Source organism: Erpetoichthys calabaricus, chromosome 9 (assembly GCF_900747795.2).
Source record: "Erpetoichthys calabaricus chromosome 9, fErpCal1.3, whole genome shotgun sequence".
In the NCBI taxonomy this organism is placed as follows: Eukaryota; Metazoa; Chordata; class Cladistia; order Polypteriformes; family Polypteridae; genus Erpetoichthys; species Erpetoichthys calabaricus.
The window spans coordinates 17,266,700-17,285,368 of NC_041402.2; the positions used below are offsets into that span (position 1 = coordinate 17,266,700).

Consider the following 18,669-nt stretch of genomic DNA (forward strand, 5'->3'; position numbering starts at 1 on the left):
AAGCAGTATGTGGAAAAACTGTGAAGATTAGCACTAGCTGCATGTGTTTGAAAATCTTTTTATATATGTAAAAAGTCACCTTCACTGTTATTTTTAAGACAATAAATGGTATTAAAAGATCCATACAGTAATTTTCATAAAGCTGGGAAAGCATGTTCTGACATTCAATCTGACAGTCCTACTGATATAAAATGACCAAGCTATTTGAGCACAACATACAGTAAGTTCAAAAATGGTTTCATTGAGGACATCATAATGGATAATGTAAATTAACTCCCAAGTATGCAACAATGCTGGAAGTCACCCAGCAATCAATGGAAGGTGTCAAAGATAGAAAGAATTAATGTAGGTCCTTTGACATAATATTCTAGGAAATAATCATAATAATAATAACTTTTTTACTGAAAGATCGCTCTGGCATATGGACACCATCATTTGTCAGCTCTTCACCATGCATTCAACTCCTGCACAAAAATAGGTTGAAGGTGGATTTTTATCAATGAATTCATTTTTCTAAACTTGCTTACAGGATAAATTCATCATTTTTCAAGGTTATTTGTTTCACAATAATTAATTTACTAAGGGAAATTGTGTTTTTAAAGTACAACATTTTTTATACATTTTTCCACACTAAGACCCAATTTCTGCAATTCTTTAGTATTATAAATGAAGGAAGTTTCTTAATAGCAAGAATATCAATAAACAACTGCACCTTGCCTACCCCAACTAGAAGCCATGTGCTGTCATGTACAGTCCAAGAAGTCTTGTGGTATCTTATAAGTCCTCAGTAGCCATGTCTGTGATCCATCCATCCATCCATCCATTATCCAACCCGCTATATCCTAACTACAGGGTCACGGGGGTCTGCTGGAGCCAATCCCAGCCAACACAGGGCGCAAGGCAGGAAACAAACCCCGGGCAGGGCGCCAGCCCACCGCAGTGTCTGTGATCCACGATTTCTAATGTGCAGGTGAATTTGTTCTTGAATTTTCCAGGGTTTATTTTTGCTGTACATTTCACATTTTGTTGCAACAAGTGTGGAAGGATCATGTCACTATGATAATCTCTTGCAGAGGTCACTTATGGAACTACTTTATGTCATCTATAACCATGGTGGTACCCTTCATCTTGGAATTAAATCACATACAGCTGTGAAAGGCTCCTAAAAAGCAATTCCTGTCTTTATATAGATAGATAGATAGATAGATAGATAGATAGATAGATAGATAGATAGATAGATAGATAGATAGATAGATAGATAGATAGATAGATAGATAGATTCAAGAACATCTTATTTATTAATAGTCAGTCAGTCATTGTCCAATCCGCTATATCCTAACACAGGGTCACGGGGGTCTGCCGGAGCCAATCCCAGCCAAAACTGGGCGCAAGGCAGGAACAAACCTCCGGCAGGGCACACACACCAAGCACACACTTGGGACAATTTAGGATCGCCAATGCACCTAACCTGCATGTCTTTGGACTGTGGGAGGAAACCCACACAAACACAGGGAAAGCATGCAAACTCCACGCAGGGAGGACCCAGGAAGCGAACCCGGGTCTCCTTACTGCGAGGCAGCAGCGCTACCACTGCGCCACCATGATTAATAGTGTTAGTTTATATTTAGATTAATGATTTATTATATTGTTATCACTATTTTGACATTTTGATTATATCATATTGTCACCAGCTTGGGTATTTATTTTTCATTGGCAGTACCATTTTGTGTTTCTGGATTTCACAGGTACTGCAATTTTGCATGTCTTATTGCAATGATGCTGCATATTTTACCATTAATGGGAAGAGAAAGCAACAAGATGAGATAGTTTATTAATTAAACAAAAACTAAGCATCAAGTGTCCAAGAAGAACAAATTACAGAAATCTCAAAGAATGATAACTCCACAAGAAATCAGTAAGCCGAATGCTACGTGTACTCAAAACAAATACAATCCCAAAATATACAAAAGCAAGTGCTTAATAAAAACATAAAATGAACTATTTCAGAACAGAATATATTCTAAAATCTTTCAATTTGAAATAGCTGGCACCTAAAAAAACAAATGATAATAAAAGTTGAACCTGTCCAAAGAAAATTAGAGCAAAATGCACCCAATACACATGACAGGAGTGTTGAAACTTAAAAAGAGAAGAGGAGCCGAGAACAATGAGGAAATCTCAATGCCCCAGCAATTAGACTAAAGCAGCTTGATTAAAGAGTTCTCCTGCGAAACTGGAAGGTGCTGTCCCCCTGGGTAATAACACATTATTAACCAAACTGATTCAATTAAAAAGCATTAAGGTGAAATAATTAATCCCATTGGACACAAATACAAATGAAGAGAAATAACTGATTAGGAGAACTATAGGAGACAATAGGAGGAAACAAAAACTATAAGGAGACTCCAAAAAAAAAACACAAACTAGGGAAAGGAACAACTTTATAAGCGACTTGTGCTCAAACAAAATTCCTAAGGAAAACATTGTAATTTTGACTTGGTTTCATTTTAACTTGTTTAGACCTAGACATTTGTGAATGATCTATTCAAAGGATATTAACTTCTTCATTATCTTTCTTTCTTTGTGGATTTTTAAACTATTCGATAGGACACGCCAATTGCCCTATTCAAACATGATTGAAAATATATAAATAGTATGTATGTATGTATGTATGTATGTATGTATGTATGTATGTATGTATGTATGTGTGGGTTCGCTTCCCGGTTCCTCCCTGTGTGGATAGTGCTTTGAGTACTGAGAAAAGCGCTATATAAATGTAATGAATTATTATTATTATTATTATGTATTTATTTATTTATTAGTGTGTTGTTCAATGCTGCAGTCTCCTGGGGAAGGTACTTGAGCTCAAATGACGCACAATGCCTTAACAAACATTTCAGGAAAGCCTGCTCCATCACAGGGTGAATCCTGGACACACTGAAAGCTGTTATGGAAAAGAGGATGGTGGCAAAACTGGATGTCATTATGACAAATTCTCTCTATTCTCTCCAGGAGGTGCTGTCTTGAAGCACTTTTAGCCATAGTCTCTTTCCACCACAGTGTGCCAAGAAACACATCTGAGGGTCTTTTCTGCATACTGCTATAACACAATTCAATGCTTCCTCCTGATGTACTTGTCAAGTTAATTTTGAAATAATGGCACAATACACATTTATTTATTTATTTATTGATCGGCTGGCTGTTATTTTCCCTGTGAGTATATATCCTTGATTTTTTATTTTTCTGCTGCTGAATGCATCTGATTTTCCCCTAGAGATTAATAAAGTTTATCTAATCTACTGTAATCAAATCTAATTAATCTTTGAATGGATGATCTTATTAATTGATGTATGCTATTTGTTGAAGTGTTTGCGTTGTTTAGCGGCCATTTCAATTTTCACCATAAATGGGGATGGGGAAGTTCTGATCAAACACCATTTGCATATTGTCTCTTCATAAAGGCATTGCTTTTTTATTAACCGACAGATGGCTGGTGTATTTTAAATAGAACTGATAATGCACTTTTGACCCTGTAAGTACTTTGTTGACGCTAAATCATATGAATATGGGGCCCATAACACCCCAACCGAATATATTTATATATATATATATATATATATATATATATATATATATATATATATATATATATATATTTATCAAATGGGATGACTTTAACTTTACTGCCTATGTAGGGAGTAGGCACATTTATATTTATAATCCAGCTAGCTAGCTAGCTCCAAAAATACGGTAATATTAATCTTAACAGTGTGTAAATTTTGCAAGATTTGTGTGAACCAATGTCCTGGAGAATAAAATCGTCATTTTTTGAAACTGTGAACTACTTATATTAAGTTTTCCAATTTCCTCAAACAATCCATGATGAACCAATTTACAAAGGAATTTACAGGACCCTTAAGGCAATTTAACTAACTAATGTACAGAGGCAATTTACGTTGAAAGCATCCTCTCTTGTGGACTAATAACTTATGACTCAAATATATCTGTACATTCTTTCTGTATTGTACCAGTCATTTATAACTTTAATGCATCTGTTTTGTTATCCATGGAATTTATGGTGCTTCTAATTAAAATGGTCAGACAAGTTTTATAACTTCATGGTAAAAAGAACGGAGACAGTAAGAGACTCTGCAGATACATACAAGATCACAGCTTTTGGGCAGAGCCATCATTCACCAGAATTGCTATCCAATCACATGTGTGTGATGTCATATGTACCAGAATCCCATGTGTGATTTCAACATAAAAAATGGCCCATCTAAAGCACCACAAAAAAGAACATTAGAAAGGCATACATCAGAAAGAAAGAGAGAGACCATGTGATCTGGATGTTGAAGAGTGAAATGTATGCATCATGCCAATTGCTAAAGTAAAAATCCACCCAAGGGCAGCATCCACTCTTGACATTGCTTCTTTTCATCAAGCTTTATATTCCGTAACAAACGGTGCTCTGTCTTATGCTCCATTATCTGGGTTACAGAGCACATCTCCAAAACAATAAAAGAAAGCTTTCTCTACCAATAATTATCTCCAACCACTCATAATCTGTCTTTTTCTATATCACAAATACTCCTGCTTATTGTCTCCTGACTCCCTACTCAGAACTTCCTTCTGACACACTTTCCTTTTTCTCCTAACTTCTCCTTTCACTCATCTCCTAACAGGTGTGTCTGCCCCTCACAGAACAGAAGCCCTTCACCCAGTCCCACCGCTTACACAGCAGTCTGCCCTTTCAGCTCCCATATAGCGCATCACAAGTTATTAACAAAACATAATATAACAGAATTTAAAAAGTAAATTACAATGCAGAAGAACATTAACATTATTACAGAATAATATTACCAAGAGTGGTTTCCATTTTCAACACGTTTTTCAATTTTGTCAGCATGACGTTTTATATTGTTCACTGTTCTTCTAACTCCATAAATTGAAGCAATACCTGAAGTGCTTTTGCCATTTTGTAAATGTTTAAGAGTTTAAATTTTTTGTGACAATTCCAACACCACACACATATGTTTATTGGCCATAACAATTTAATTATAACAAAAGAGAAAAGCTACAAAAGCAGCTATTAAAGCTGAAGGTATGCAACTGTAACTGTGATTACAAAATGCGGCATGACACGTGGTATCACACATATGTCATTGTGAGAATATGTTCTCTGTGTGTGTGTGTTTCTGTGTGCATGTTAAACTTAAGGTGCGAGTGAACACCAATCTAATAGCGAACATGTCTCACTCATCTCTCTATATATAAAATCCAACGTCTGTCTGTCTGTCTGTCCGCTTTTCACAAGAGAACTACCTAATGGATTTAGATCGTTTTTTTTTTTCTATAATTTGCTTGAACAATTCGGTTGGTTTTGTGACTTCACTCATCACGCCAAGTATCATAGTTCGCTTACAGGAGCGATTTATTTGTGCTAATCCGAGAAAGAGGCTGCGGGCTGAGGGGATGGGGAAGCGTGACATCAGGAGTGGGGAGCTGGGTGGGGCCCTCCTCACTCCCACGCCAGCCTCCGTTGGATTCGCTCTACCTCTGTGTTTTGGAGCAGACCTTGCCTCCGCTTAGCTAGTGATGGTTTGTTTATTGATTTTTAAAGTTTGTCCTGTTTCACTACTACGCGGGCTGAACCATGGGGGAACGGCTAGTCCTCAATAAAACTAATAAGTAGCTACTTTTTGTTGTTAATTTCAAACCCGAGTAAACTAATAAGCTATTATATACATATATATGTGTGTGTGTGTGTGTGTGTGTGTGTAAAAGAATAAATACCTGCTGCTGCCTCCTCTTGCACTGACAGAAGCTGCCCATTTTCGCCAACAACAAATGCAATCACTTCAGAGGCACTGCTCTGCCCATTCTCTGTCGAAGAGGTTTTTTCTTTGACTTCATCTTGAGAATTCATTGCGTTGTGTAATAACTTACGTGCACAAACAGCGTACACATTGGAATGTGATCCTGAAGAATAAAATTAAGATAAAATGATTAATAAACCTACTTTAAAAAGTACTCTAAAGCATTAAATGGATACTTTACTCAATTTTAATCTAAATTTCTAAAGAATATTTTCCTGGAATGTAGTCTATTTGCATCTTAAGTAATTGCTAAAGTTTGGTTTACTTAAGGGTTACATTCACATTTACTAATTTGTTGTTTAAAAAGGCTCTTTAGCTTAGACTTCAGAGCTCCTGGTTTTGCACCTTCTTAGTTCACCATCTGCAGAGCATTCACCAGTTAGTGAAAAATCTGCTGAATTTATTTCATATTGTTTGTGAAAGATAATCCAAACAATCAAAATTCTAACTGACCATATTCTCAGGGAAGGAAAAGTCAAACTAATCAGTTTTCATTTTCATTATTAACACACTCTGGTTAGGACAATAAAACCACTCTCTCTTGACTATATGGAGAAGGGCGCAAGGCAGGGAACAAATCCCGGGCAGGGCGCCAGCCCACTGCAGGACACACACACACACACACCAAGCACAATTTAGAATCGCCAATGCACCTAACCTGCATGTCTTTGGACTGTGCGAAGAAATCGGAGTACAGTAATCCCTCGCTATATTGCGCTTCGCCTTTCGCGGCTTCACTCCATCGCGGATTTTATATGTAAGCATATTTAAATATATATCGCGGATTTTTCGCTGCTTCGCGGGTTTCTGCGGACAATGGGTCTTTTAATTTCTGGTACATGCTTCCTCAGTTGGTTTGCCCAGTTGATTTCATACAAGGGACGCTATTGGCAGATGGCTGAGAAGCTACCCAGCTTACTTTTCTCTGTCTCTTGCGCTGACTTTCTCTGATCCTGACGTAGGGGGATTGAGCAGGGGGGCTGTTCGCACACCTAGACGATACGGACGCTCGTCTAAAAATACTGAAAGATTATCTTCACGTTGCTATCATTTGTGCAGCTGCTTCCTGAAAGGACATGCTGCACGGTGCTTCGCATACTTAAAAGCACGAAGGGCACGTATTGATTTTTTTATCTCTCTCTCTCTCTCTCTGCTCCTGACGGAGGGGGTGTGAGCTGCCGCCTTCAACAGCTTTGTGCCCGGTGCTTCGCATACTTAAAAGCAAACAGCCCTATTGATTTGTTTGCTCCTTTGAAGAGGAAGATATGTTTGCATTCTTTTAATTGTGAGACGGAACTGTCATCTCTGTCTTGTCATGGAGCACAGTTTAAACTTTTGAAAAAGAGACAAATGTTTGTTTGCAGTGTTTGAATAACGTTCCTGTCTCTCTACAACCTCCTGTGTTTCTGCGCAAATCTGTGACCCAAGCATGACAATATAAAAATAACCATATAAACATATGGTTTCTACTTCGCGGATTTTCTTATTTCACGGGTGGCTCTGGAACGTAACCCCCGCGATGGAGGAGGGATTACTGTACCTGGAGGAAACCCACACAGACACGGGGAGAACATGCAAACTCCATGCAGGGAGGACCCGGGAAGTGAACTCAGGTCTCCTAACTGCGAGGCAGCAGCGCTACCACTGCGTCACCGTGCCACCCTTTCCAAATTATTATTTTTTTTTAAATCTGAAGATCCATTTTAAACATATGAATAGAGCTGAATAGGAACTAGAAACAATATTTAAAAACAACTAGCAAGGCACAGAAACAATCCAGAAAACTTGAAAGTGTCATTAAAGTCAAGTTAACTATACTTTACTTAGAGCTCCATAGTGAAACTAGGAAAAGTAACCCTTTAAGTCAAACAGTGAAAACAATTCCTGATCCTAATTTGCCAACAAGATATGAAGAAAAGGACATACATGGACAGTATTTGCAATAAAATGATGGCAAAGCTAAAAATGTTAAACATAAATGTAACTTTTTACAAAATTTACATCAAAAATCAAAATGAAGATAATAACCTACAATCTTCCATTTTTCACTGACTTTTTCAGAAATGTAGAAAATGGCATTATTATTGAAAATGTTCTCAAAAATAATCATGCAGTGGATTAGTATTCAGACCCTTCATGTTCTGTGCACTTTATTGTGTTGTAGATTTAATTTTAAAAGGACAGATTTTCCATTGTTGCCCTTCAATCTATAATCAATAACCCGTAATTACAAGCAGAAAACATATTTTTGTAAAGGTCTGCAAATTTAATAAAAATTAAAAACCGAAATCTCTCATTCAGTGTTCAGAAGTGTTCAGACCCTTTGCTGTGGCACTCCGAATTGTGGTCAGGTGCATCTTGGTTTTAATTATTCTTAAGATGTTCTAGAACTTGACTAGAGTCTACCTATGGCAAATTTGGCTGGACAACATTAAGAAAAGCAAACAGCTGTGTTTATAAGGTTCCCCAATTCACACTGCATTACAGGACGAAAAACAAGCCATCAAGTCCAAGGAACTCTGTAGACCTTTGTGATCAAATTGTGGTGAGGCATAGAACAGGGCAAGGCTATAAAACCATTTTTAACACACTGAATGTCCGCAGCGACACAGTGGTCATAAAAATTGTGAAATGGAAGAAGCTTGGAAATACCAGGAATCCTCCTAGAGTTGGCTGCCCAGCCAAACTGAGTATTTGGGCAAAAATGGCCTTTGTCAAGTAGGTGACCAAGAATCCAATGGTCACGTTAACAGAGCTCCAGAAGTCCTCTCCTCAGAGGAAGGACAACCATGTCAGCAGCAGCAGCAGCACACTGTATTTATTTCCTCCAATTACCTTTAAATTACTGTGCGTCAGAGGAATGCCTTCAGGGCTCCACTGAACTATGTAATACCACCCCAAGACAAGAGGGGCGCTGTCACTACTGTCTCTTTTTTTCCCCTCCATAGTGCCGAGAAGACGATCAGTGAGGGAAACTGAACCTAAGAAGTCGGGCATCCCCAGAAGGAAGTGTCGCATTTTGACCCGAGCCACGGTATGATGGAGTTCCACCAAAGTTTGACCCATTCTTCTGAACCCATTTCTTTTGGCACCCAGCAAGACGAATACAGCAGCCTGTTTTTTTGTTTATGCTCCACCGAATGCATGCTCATTTTCTGTTTTGCTTTTGATATTAAACTGGGTGGCACAGCTGGCACCCCAATTTACTTTTGGATTCCTTTAAGTCTGTCACACATCCACAAAATACACAAAGCATATTGGTTCTGACTTTAGGATATCCTGAACTAATGTCCAAATAAATCTCAAAGGCCAGTGTGAATTCAGCTTTTACAGAATACAGAATATATGTGAACCAACAAAAATCACTAGAAGTCAAAACCAACATCTATCTTTCTATTCTTAGTCTGACACCAGAGATTCTTAAAGATGAGCATCTTCCCTTAGTAAATGCTTTGAAGCAGATTTTAAAATTCACTTAACAATAAACTGATCCTTATATAGCTACATCATTTTCTGAGATAATGGGCATATACATTCTCAAACTTTTAATGGCATGTGGCCTACACTGTTGATCACTACGAGTGAAGCCTAATTGATGGCTTGTAGCTTCCCATTAGATAGACATTAAAAATGATATGAGTACTTTTTGAACCATTTTAGATGTTTCAATGATATCTCATACTGTAAGTATATTAGTGAAATAAATTTATCATGGCAGTATCTGTCACACAGGACTCCTGGGCTACATGCCGGAAAATTCTAAGTATTTTCTCATAACAAGCATGGGGAATACCTAATCAATTTTAGAAGAAAGCACACAAGCCACAATGATGAAAATGATAACTATTTCTGAGGAACTCTGGTACTCTTCAATAGTACCTATAAAAAATAATAGAAGTCTCAGAAGACCTTTGCTCAGACACAAGTGAGATATATTTCAGCATAGTTATTCTCCATTAGAAAAGCATTGTTAAAGGTTTCAGATGGTGTATTTGAAAAACACTTGATGAATCAAAGTAAAGATACCTAAAAATTCTAGATATATAACTTTGCAGCTTATAAGCATTCTGATGGTGTTTTTCCACCACACCCTTCGTTCAGTTCCAGAAAATATTCTCCACTTACAAAAGTACAGAGACCAGGGGCCTTATGCATAGCACCGTGTATTGAATTCACACCAAAACATGGTGTACGAACAAAAGTGAAAATGTGCGTACGCACACAAAAATCCAAATGTATAAATCTATGCATACACCAACTTCCACGTTCTTCCACTACATAAATCCCGATCAATGTGAAAAGTAACACTCGTGCATGCACCTGCCACCCCACCCCGACTCCACCTAGAATTACGCCTCTTTGAATATGCAAATCAATATAAAAAAACCCTTATGTTTTGTATTATGTGAAAAGACAATGGCAAAAGCACGGGGGATCAAGAAGAATTTAAGCGAATACCAAGTAGAGGCAAGGAAAAATGTACTATTTGTTGGTTTAAGCAGTGTAATAAAAAACAAAAGGAAGTTGATCGAGTGACACAGTGGCGGAGAAACTTGAAAGTTCAAGACCAGAAAGTCGCACAGTGCCCGAAATAAAGAAGTGCTCAGGTATCAAAGTAGTCATGAAAAGGCGAGTCGTAGCCCACAATCTGAGTGTCATATGGGAGCATATTAGGGTACAGAAAAAAGAAAAGCAAAATTGGGACACAGTGGAAAAAAATGTCCAAATGTCTACTTTAATCATGAAATTTCCACTTTAATCACGTAGTTTATTTTGTCATTAAAGTAAAACGTCATAAACTTCATCTTAAAATTGTTTCATTTATTAGATTCTCAAATCCCATCATAACTAAAGTAGCATGTTAAATTCTTCATATTCTATATACTCAATGTGTGTGAATCACTACGTTCTTCTTCTTCTCTTCCGCCGGCAGGACGCAGAATACATTACATTTGTGATATTACAGCTCTCTGAACAATTTAAATACTAAGATGTATAATTGATATCATTTTCATAATGACAGGAATTAAAGCATGTATTAAATATGGGGACATGGTGGTGCAGTTATAGCAACGAGCTGGCGCCCTGTCCAGAGATTGTTCCTGCCTCCCGCAATATGCTTGCTGCGCCGTGTGCGACCTTCAATGAAATAATTTTTTGCAGCAGTACTGTCTCTCTCAAATGTACTAACCCCCAATTCCTGTCCTTTCTTTTCTTTCTCCAATCAACACACAATCAGCTCTGTAATAGACATCAAGCCATCTGTAAGCTCAGAACGCCAATTCTTCAAAACGTTTATGGAACGTTAAAATATCTTCGTAGTACATGTTTAATTATTCCATCCAACTATCCATCCAGGGTCGCGCCAGTCCCAGCAAGTATATAGCGTGAGGCAGGAACAATCCCTGAATGGGGTGCCAAATCATCACTACTGCTGCCCAATGAGTCCTTACATATTTAATCATTAACAATATACATTATTTAAATGAAGTTAAAAATTTATCTATATAATGTAATATATATACTTTACTGCATTTCATCTTAAAAATGATTTCAACAGCTCCAAGAAGATAGCGCTTGGAAATCTAAATCAAATTAGAAGCTAGTCGTCCTCTTATGTAAATGCGCGCTTTATGAAGTGGCTCAGGTTGTGCAATATTATGACTGTAGTGCAAGTTTACAGTGAGGTGATTGTAAATATGTGTACAAACAGTTCTACCAGGAACACTTGATGAACTGATTGAGTGTGTTTAGAGCTCTTGGGATGAAACTGTTTCTGAACCACAAGATCCCTACAGGAAAGGCTCTGAAGCAGGTACTGTTACTGTATGGTAGAAGTTCAAATAGACTGTGGCTGAGGCAGCGTGTGCTAGATGCTGTATCCCGATAATCCGATTAGCTGCTGTAGAGCTCATATAAAGTGGGTTAAATATTTTGAGTGGTGCACTGAGAGTGACAACGCTAAAGCAGCAATGGTATTTGGAATAGTTTGGCCATTCGGTGCACCATTAAATAGTTATGGGTTGATTACAATCAGATGCCTTAAACTAATAAACAATATACAGTTAATTTCAGTGTATGTGATAGGTCAGGGATGTGGATCTAAAAAAGAAAGGGAAACCACACAGGAACAGTAGCACTGCTTTGACGCTGGGTGCTGCCAGTTTGCAAAAAGGATTGAGCTGGCATGAAAATGTGGGTGGCTTTACTGCAAGTTTAGTTTTTATACATCGCGATGTGAGCGTGGAAAAGGACGTACGCAACATTTTTATACGTACGCACCGTTTACACATGAGGCCCCAACTAAGAAGACCTGTGCACCTAAAAAATTGATTTACAGTACACATAATGTAGCTGCATGTTGGGTCAGTATTGGATGCACAAATATCATGAATTCCATTCTAGAAAATTTAATATGTGGGCCCTTACGGAACCTTACAAAATTTGAAAGTGACAACTCTCCTATCAAGATCCTGGCCTTTAATGATTCTCACAAGTGTTAATATCAGTAATTAAATATATCTACATATACTAACTCTGCTTATCTGAGATAATGTGGACCACTGCTGCTTTGGAAAACTGAAAACTTGAATTAAACAGATAGTAATGAACATATTGGATTAAAAATTACGGATATAAAAGATTTTGCCTATTTGTATGGTACAGTATCACTTCTAAGCCTTTTTTCATACTTTAGTGAATTTAATGTTATATAAAAACAAAGAAGTATACACATTCAAGAACAGTAGTATATTAAATTTAGAGGTTTACCTCTGATAATGTTGAACCTTGGTTATTCAGGGTATAAATAATCTGGGTTCTGTGGCACTTACAAAATGTAAGCAACAATCAACTAATATATAGCTTACATAAAACTTATGTCACAGTTACAGGCCCAAGAGCCTAGTAAAGCAGCATCAAGCACAAGAAGAAATAGATCATAAACAATTTGTCTGTCCTTTGCAGGGTGCACTCATCTACACACTTATATGTGTCAAATTTTGGGTCAAATCAACATGTCCTGCACAATTCTTGTAAGGAAAACCCCATCCAGTCATGGGAAGTAACACACAAACTCCAAAGAGACAATAACTAGTGTTTCAACTTAAGACGCATTAGCTAAAAGATATTATAACCTCTATGCTCAAGGCTTGAAATTCAACACAGGACTGTGGATATCCTGCACTATTTTTAATTAGCACTATTTGTAATGGCTATATTTCCCATACATGTTGTGAAAGATGGCCGGGGTCATCACAGCCCCTTCACCACATCTGCCAGGGGGACAAGGGTGGGAAGCCCAGTATCTCCCCATGGACGCTAGATGGCAGCATCCCTGTGTTGCAGCCATGCCTCGGACTCCCCCAGGGCTTCATGGGGGTTGGAGTTCTGTGCAGCTCTGTGGGGATCCGCAGGCGCCGCCAGGGGGTGCTGCAACAGGAGCAGCTGGCCCCTTTTGGGCACTGGTTTTGCCTTACCCGGAGAGTGCAGCCGGATATTAGCAATCAACCACCTGGAGCACTTCCAGGTGCCTGATAAAAGGGGGCCAGCAACCACCACACAGCAGCTAGAGTCGGGAGGAGGAGGAGGACAAAGCTTGCTGAGGAGGAGGAGGAGGAGGAGTGGTGGTGGTGGAAGAGAGAAGAGAGAGTGCTTGGTGTACTGTGCTTTATTTGGGACTGTGTTGTGGCTGGAGGGATTACGTGGGGAAGACGTGCCCTCCAGCTGAAGAAAATAAACAGTTTGCTTTATTTTATATGTGCCTCCCGTGTCCAATTTGTGTCGGGTCAGGCGCTATACAGCATCCATTCTTACAATGTTTATGGGGTAAGCAATTCCTGTCTTACTTGTTGCAAGAATAGTCAACATCTTTTTTAAAGTACTATTTTGTAATTGTACTTAATTTGTACTTAAGAATTTTTTTATTGCTTAAGTTTCATTAAGTTCTCATTTGCAGCCATAGGATGCCTTTTTGTTGCAGTTGCACTTGACCGGAATATACAGCTATGGAATTCGGCAAGTTTGCAGGAGAAGCCAAGAATGTGGCCAGTGCGAGATGCCCTTTCTTTAAATTGCATTTTAGAAGAAATTCAACTAAACTTTGTTAAACTGAAGGCTAAAAACAGGGCCCTTAAATCAATACAAAAATTCATGAAACTCATTTGGATTGTTTAAGGAATTTGTGTTTAGTTTTGCTTTTTATTTGACAAACTGACTACTGTCAACTCACAAATGTGTTGTAACCCTTACAACACTTCTTTATGGCAGGTTGGTTGCTTTAAACCTATCTCTGAGAAATAAAATCAGTGACCCAAAGAAAAAAATAACAAACAAAACTCAATAATAATTTTTGAGAAATTGGCTGTTGATATACTAATGGCTCCCTAACTCTGAAAACAAGGACAATCCAGCAGAAAAAGTAGGACTTTACTAGGGATGCACCGATACCGAAACGGGTATCTGGTATCGGCCTCGATACCACATTTTCTAAAGTACTCGTACTCGTTAAAAGTCCCCCGATACCGGGGACCGATACCACGGTCTGAGAAATGTCTATGTTTGAGCGGCGTGTAAGGGGTTAATCACAGGCGCCGAGTGCCCGCCCCCAGGCCCCGGCTGCAGGTCAGAGCGGGGAGAAGGCGAGGCGAGACATGTCAGCCGTGTGGAACTATTTCAAAGTGAATGAAGATGACAAAACAAAGGCGGACTGCAAATTGTGCTCAGCGAAATTGTCCAGAGGAGGCTCAAAAGGTAGCGCATTTAACACAAGTAATTTAATCAAGCACCTAAAATCCCAACACGACAATGAGTACAAAGAGTTTACCCACGCTTCTAAACCAACACAACCCACGCTGCAGCAAACTCTTGCAAGACGAGAGAAAATGTCCAGAGACAATCCACGTGCTGTGAAAATAACACAGGCAATTATCGAGTACATTGCATTGAGTGACCAGCCACTCTCTGAGGTAGAAAATGTGGGATTCCTGCGTCTCCTCCATGTTCTGGAGCCCAGATATGATGTCCCAAGCCGCCGCTACATGACTGACACGGAGCTGCCTAAACTACACGACTCCGTGAAAAAACATATCCACAGCCTACTGCATGCCTCCTCTGCGTTTAGTTTCACCACGGATATTTGGACAAGCAGTGTTAGCCCCGTGTCGCTAATTAGCCTAACCTCCCAGTGGATAGACGAGAGTTTCTTGTTTTTTTTGTTAAATTATATGACTAAAGCTGTTACCTGTAAATTTAAATCGTACTCGTACTCGTTTTCCAAAAAAGTGGTATCGGTGCATCCCTAGTTTTTACTTATAATTCCATGATTCACAGAAATGTCATTCAGTTTTAGCAACACTTCATGGTAATTTCAAAGTAAACATGTCATACTGAATTTACTTGCAAATGAATAATAGTCATAGTCATTCTCAAACCTGCTTACTCAATTGGCACCTCTGCGAATTTCAATGTAAGAGAACTGTCACTTTTTCTTAGCATGTGGATGAGTACCAGCATCTTTTAGTGAATCTTCACTGGGAACCTCCATGCCACTCCCTCCCTGTTTTTTGGTTTGAGTGTTGATGCATCCCAGTACTCGAAGATTCATGGGGACCCTCAACCCCAACTTTTTGATCAAATATCACTATCGCCATAAAAAGAGTATTACCAGTAATTTAGTTCTATTTTAAGCACCGTGCTTTCTCCAGTTCAAAGGAGAATGGAGCAAGAGCTTATCCTGACACTACTAGGCACAATGCAGGAAAAGGGCCTAGTCCATCACAGGGTCCATCCACACTGGGACCACTAAAACAAACATACACAACTTTGAGTATGTGTGAGGAAAACTACAGAGACACAGGGAGAACATACGAGCTCCACGCAGACAATGATGTGCTCTAGCATGCTGGATCTGTAAAGTGGTAATGTGTTCTACTGTACCACCTAAGCTAAGGATATGTTGACACTATTTTCGCTAAATATATTACATTTCTTAAATTAACAGCTTTCAAACTTATATGATTATGTTGACTGCTCAATTGTCTTAAACCTGATGAAATTAATAGTGTGATAGGAAAAATATAGTATGGGTAAAAAAAATTTAAATCCTTTTTTTCTCAGCATATTTTATTTTACATTCTGTAGATTTTTTGTATTAATCTACTGATGCAATTTTGTTCTCAGTAAGTCTGGCTTTTTCTCTACATCAGAAAGAACAAGTTGTGACATTAAAAAATGGCTCAGTTTCGAAAATGAATTTCAACCCCTGAGGCTTAATAAACTATATCAATAAATATATTACACATAAATATGAATATTTATATGAAAACAATACTTTAAAATATCGTTTCCATAATAGAAATGTCAGAAACAGAAATGTAAATAAAGAAGAAATATTACACTTGCAAATTAACTCAACTTATATTCATATGTACATTTTCAAAATTGCTTTAATCCAGTTCAGAGTCACAGAGGGCCAGAGTCAATCCTGGCAACAAGGGCACAAGGCGGAAAAAAGCTAGGAGCAGGGCACACGCGTACATGTGCACACAAACAGATACTCCAATTAAGAGGTCTCAGTTAACCTAACCTGCATATTTTTGGTAATGTGGTAGGAAAACCTGAAGCATCTGGAAAAAAACCCACACAGACATGGGCAGATGATAACTGATCACAGGAGTCAAATCCATGATTTTGGATCTGTGAGGCAATGAGGTTAACTCCTGCATCAGATGAAACTCCAATAATTCACCAGATTTTCTTCAAAACTATACACAGTCACAGGGGTACTGATTAATGTTTCCAAAGTATCAAAATATCAAGAAATATCGATTGTAACATTTCATTTCATTTTTCATGGTTTCAGTTCTACAGCCTATATTATAAATGCACTTCTGCTCCACTCTGACATTCGACAGTTGAGCCTCATAGGCTTCCACTGGGCATGGCTAAAGTTGTGGCACCATTTCTTATTGTATCTTTTTTTCTAAATTCAGGAAACATTAATCACTATAAACCTGTAAACTCATGCATTTGAGGCATTAGGGATGTGCCATTTGTGGTGTTTACATTTGAATGCCGTGTCAATTGAAAAGAAAATTCTTCACCAATGAATAAGGTGGAGAAGCAGATCTTTAATTCAAATATACAGCATTGTGGGAATGATATCCTCCCTGTTGACATTCAATGCAGAGTTTTAAGGAAGTAAATATTAATAATATTCTAACAAAAAAATGCATACATTTTAAACATCCATCCATCCATCCATTTTCCAACCCGCTGAATCCGAACACAGGGACATGGGGGTCTGCTGGAGCCAATGCCAGCCAACACAGGGCACAAGGCAGGAATCAATCCTTGGCAGGGTGCCAACCCACCGCAGGACACACACATTTTGACCATACAAATGGATATCGGACATACGACAACAGTTAAAAGAGAATTGCTTTTCTTTTTTCCTTGGATATTTTTCACATCTTTTGCCACTGTCCAATGTTGGTCATCTACCAACCATGCTGAGTTTGCATAGTTCTGATTTAATTTCTCTATGAAAACATGAGGTTAAAAATTTTCTACATGGGGTAAGTAACATTTATCCATCCAGTTTCCAACCCGCTGAATCCTAACTACAGGGTCACGGGGGTCTGCTGGTGCCAATCCCAGCCAACACAGGGCGCAAGGCAGGAACCAATCCCGGGCAGGGTGCCAACCCACCAGGGACAATTTAGAATCGCCAATCCACCTAACCTGCATGTCTTTGGACTGTGGCAGGAAAGCGGAGCACCCGGAGGAAACCCATGCAGACACGGGGAGACCATGCAAACTCCACGCAGGGAGGACCCGGAAAGCGAACCCAGGTCTCCTTACTGCGAGGCAGCAGCGCTACCACTGCGCCACCGTGCCACCCGTAAGTAACATTTAAAAAATATCATTTTTTGGTGAAGCATTTCTTTAAACAGGAACTAACATAGAGTCTGTACATCATATTCATAACATCTGAGGTTTAATATGTTTGTCACATCAACGCACATTATAACAACAGCTCAGTGATATGAATTATTACGCGCATGAGTTGTCATTTGGCTGGTTTGGCTGTATTTTCCAACTTAACCGAGGGTGTCGTCTTTTTACACTTTCTCCAAAATGATGCATACGGATGGATCGGAGTTGCCTGACTTTGGCGTGGAAAGTTGCACACACACACACTTCAGTCCTCTTTTGGTGTGTCCTCAAGTTTAATAAAGCTAGCCCATGACCTTTTTGCCAATAGTGAATATGTGAATGTGCAATCTGTGAAATCATGGAATTTCAATAACAGAATGCAAACTGCCATTTAAAAGGAATGTAAATGGCAATTGGTTATTGTAGTTGATTACATATACCTACAAAAACAAATCCAAGAAAACTGAAAATATGGGGAAAAAGTGTAATTTAGGGAAAAATAAAACAGATTTCCTATGGCTCTATACATATAGAGCGTATTTTAAACTGAAATGGAATCAGCAAGGCAAGCCAAGAAGATACAAATATTTATATCTTGAAGATAATGTTTTAATTTATCATCTACAGAACTATGCACTTCCTTTCCGAAACCACCACAGGATATGACATCCCGAAGTCTGTATATTTAATGTGCTCTTAACAAAAGGGTCTCCCCATAAAACAAGGCATACTGCAGTACAAAATTAATAGAAACAGGGCCGACATAAAAAAAAGAAATTACAATTGATAAGTAAAGATTTAGAGCATGAAAGAAATGTGTATATAGTTGCACACGTGAATTTACAAACAGGAG

General features: G+C 38.5%; 1 protein-coding gene across 2 annotated transcripts in view; it reads right to left on the bottom strand.

Moving 5' to 3' along the window:
- LOC114657382 (zinc finger E-box-binding homeobox 1-like) overlaps nt 1–18,669 on the bottom strand; it is a 146,759-nt gene that overhangs the window by 111,479 nt on the left and 16,611 nt on the right. For both annotated transcript variants that reach the window (XR_007935845.1, XM_028809180.2), the window contains exon 2: nt 5,797–5,982. Coding sequence is in view for 1 of the 2 variants with exons in the window: in XM_028809180.2 (XP_028665013.1) it covers nt 5,797–5,929 (133 nt within the window). In the remaining variant the exon portion in view is untranslated. The remainder of the gene's footprint in view (nt 1–5,796; nt 5,983–18,669) is intronic.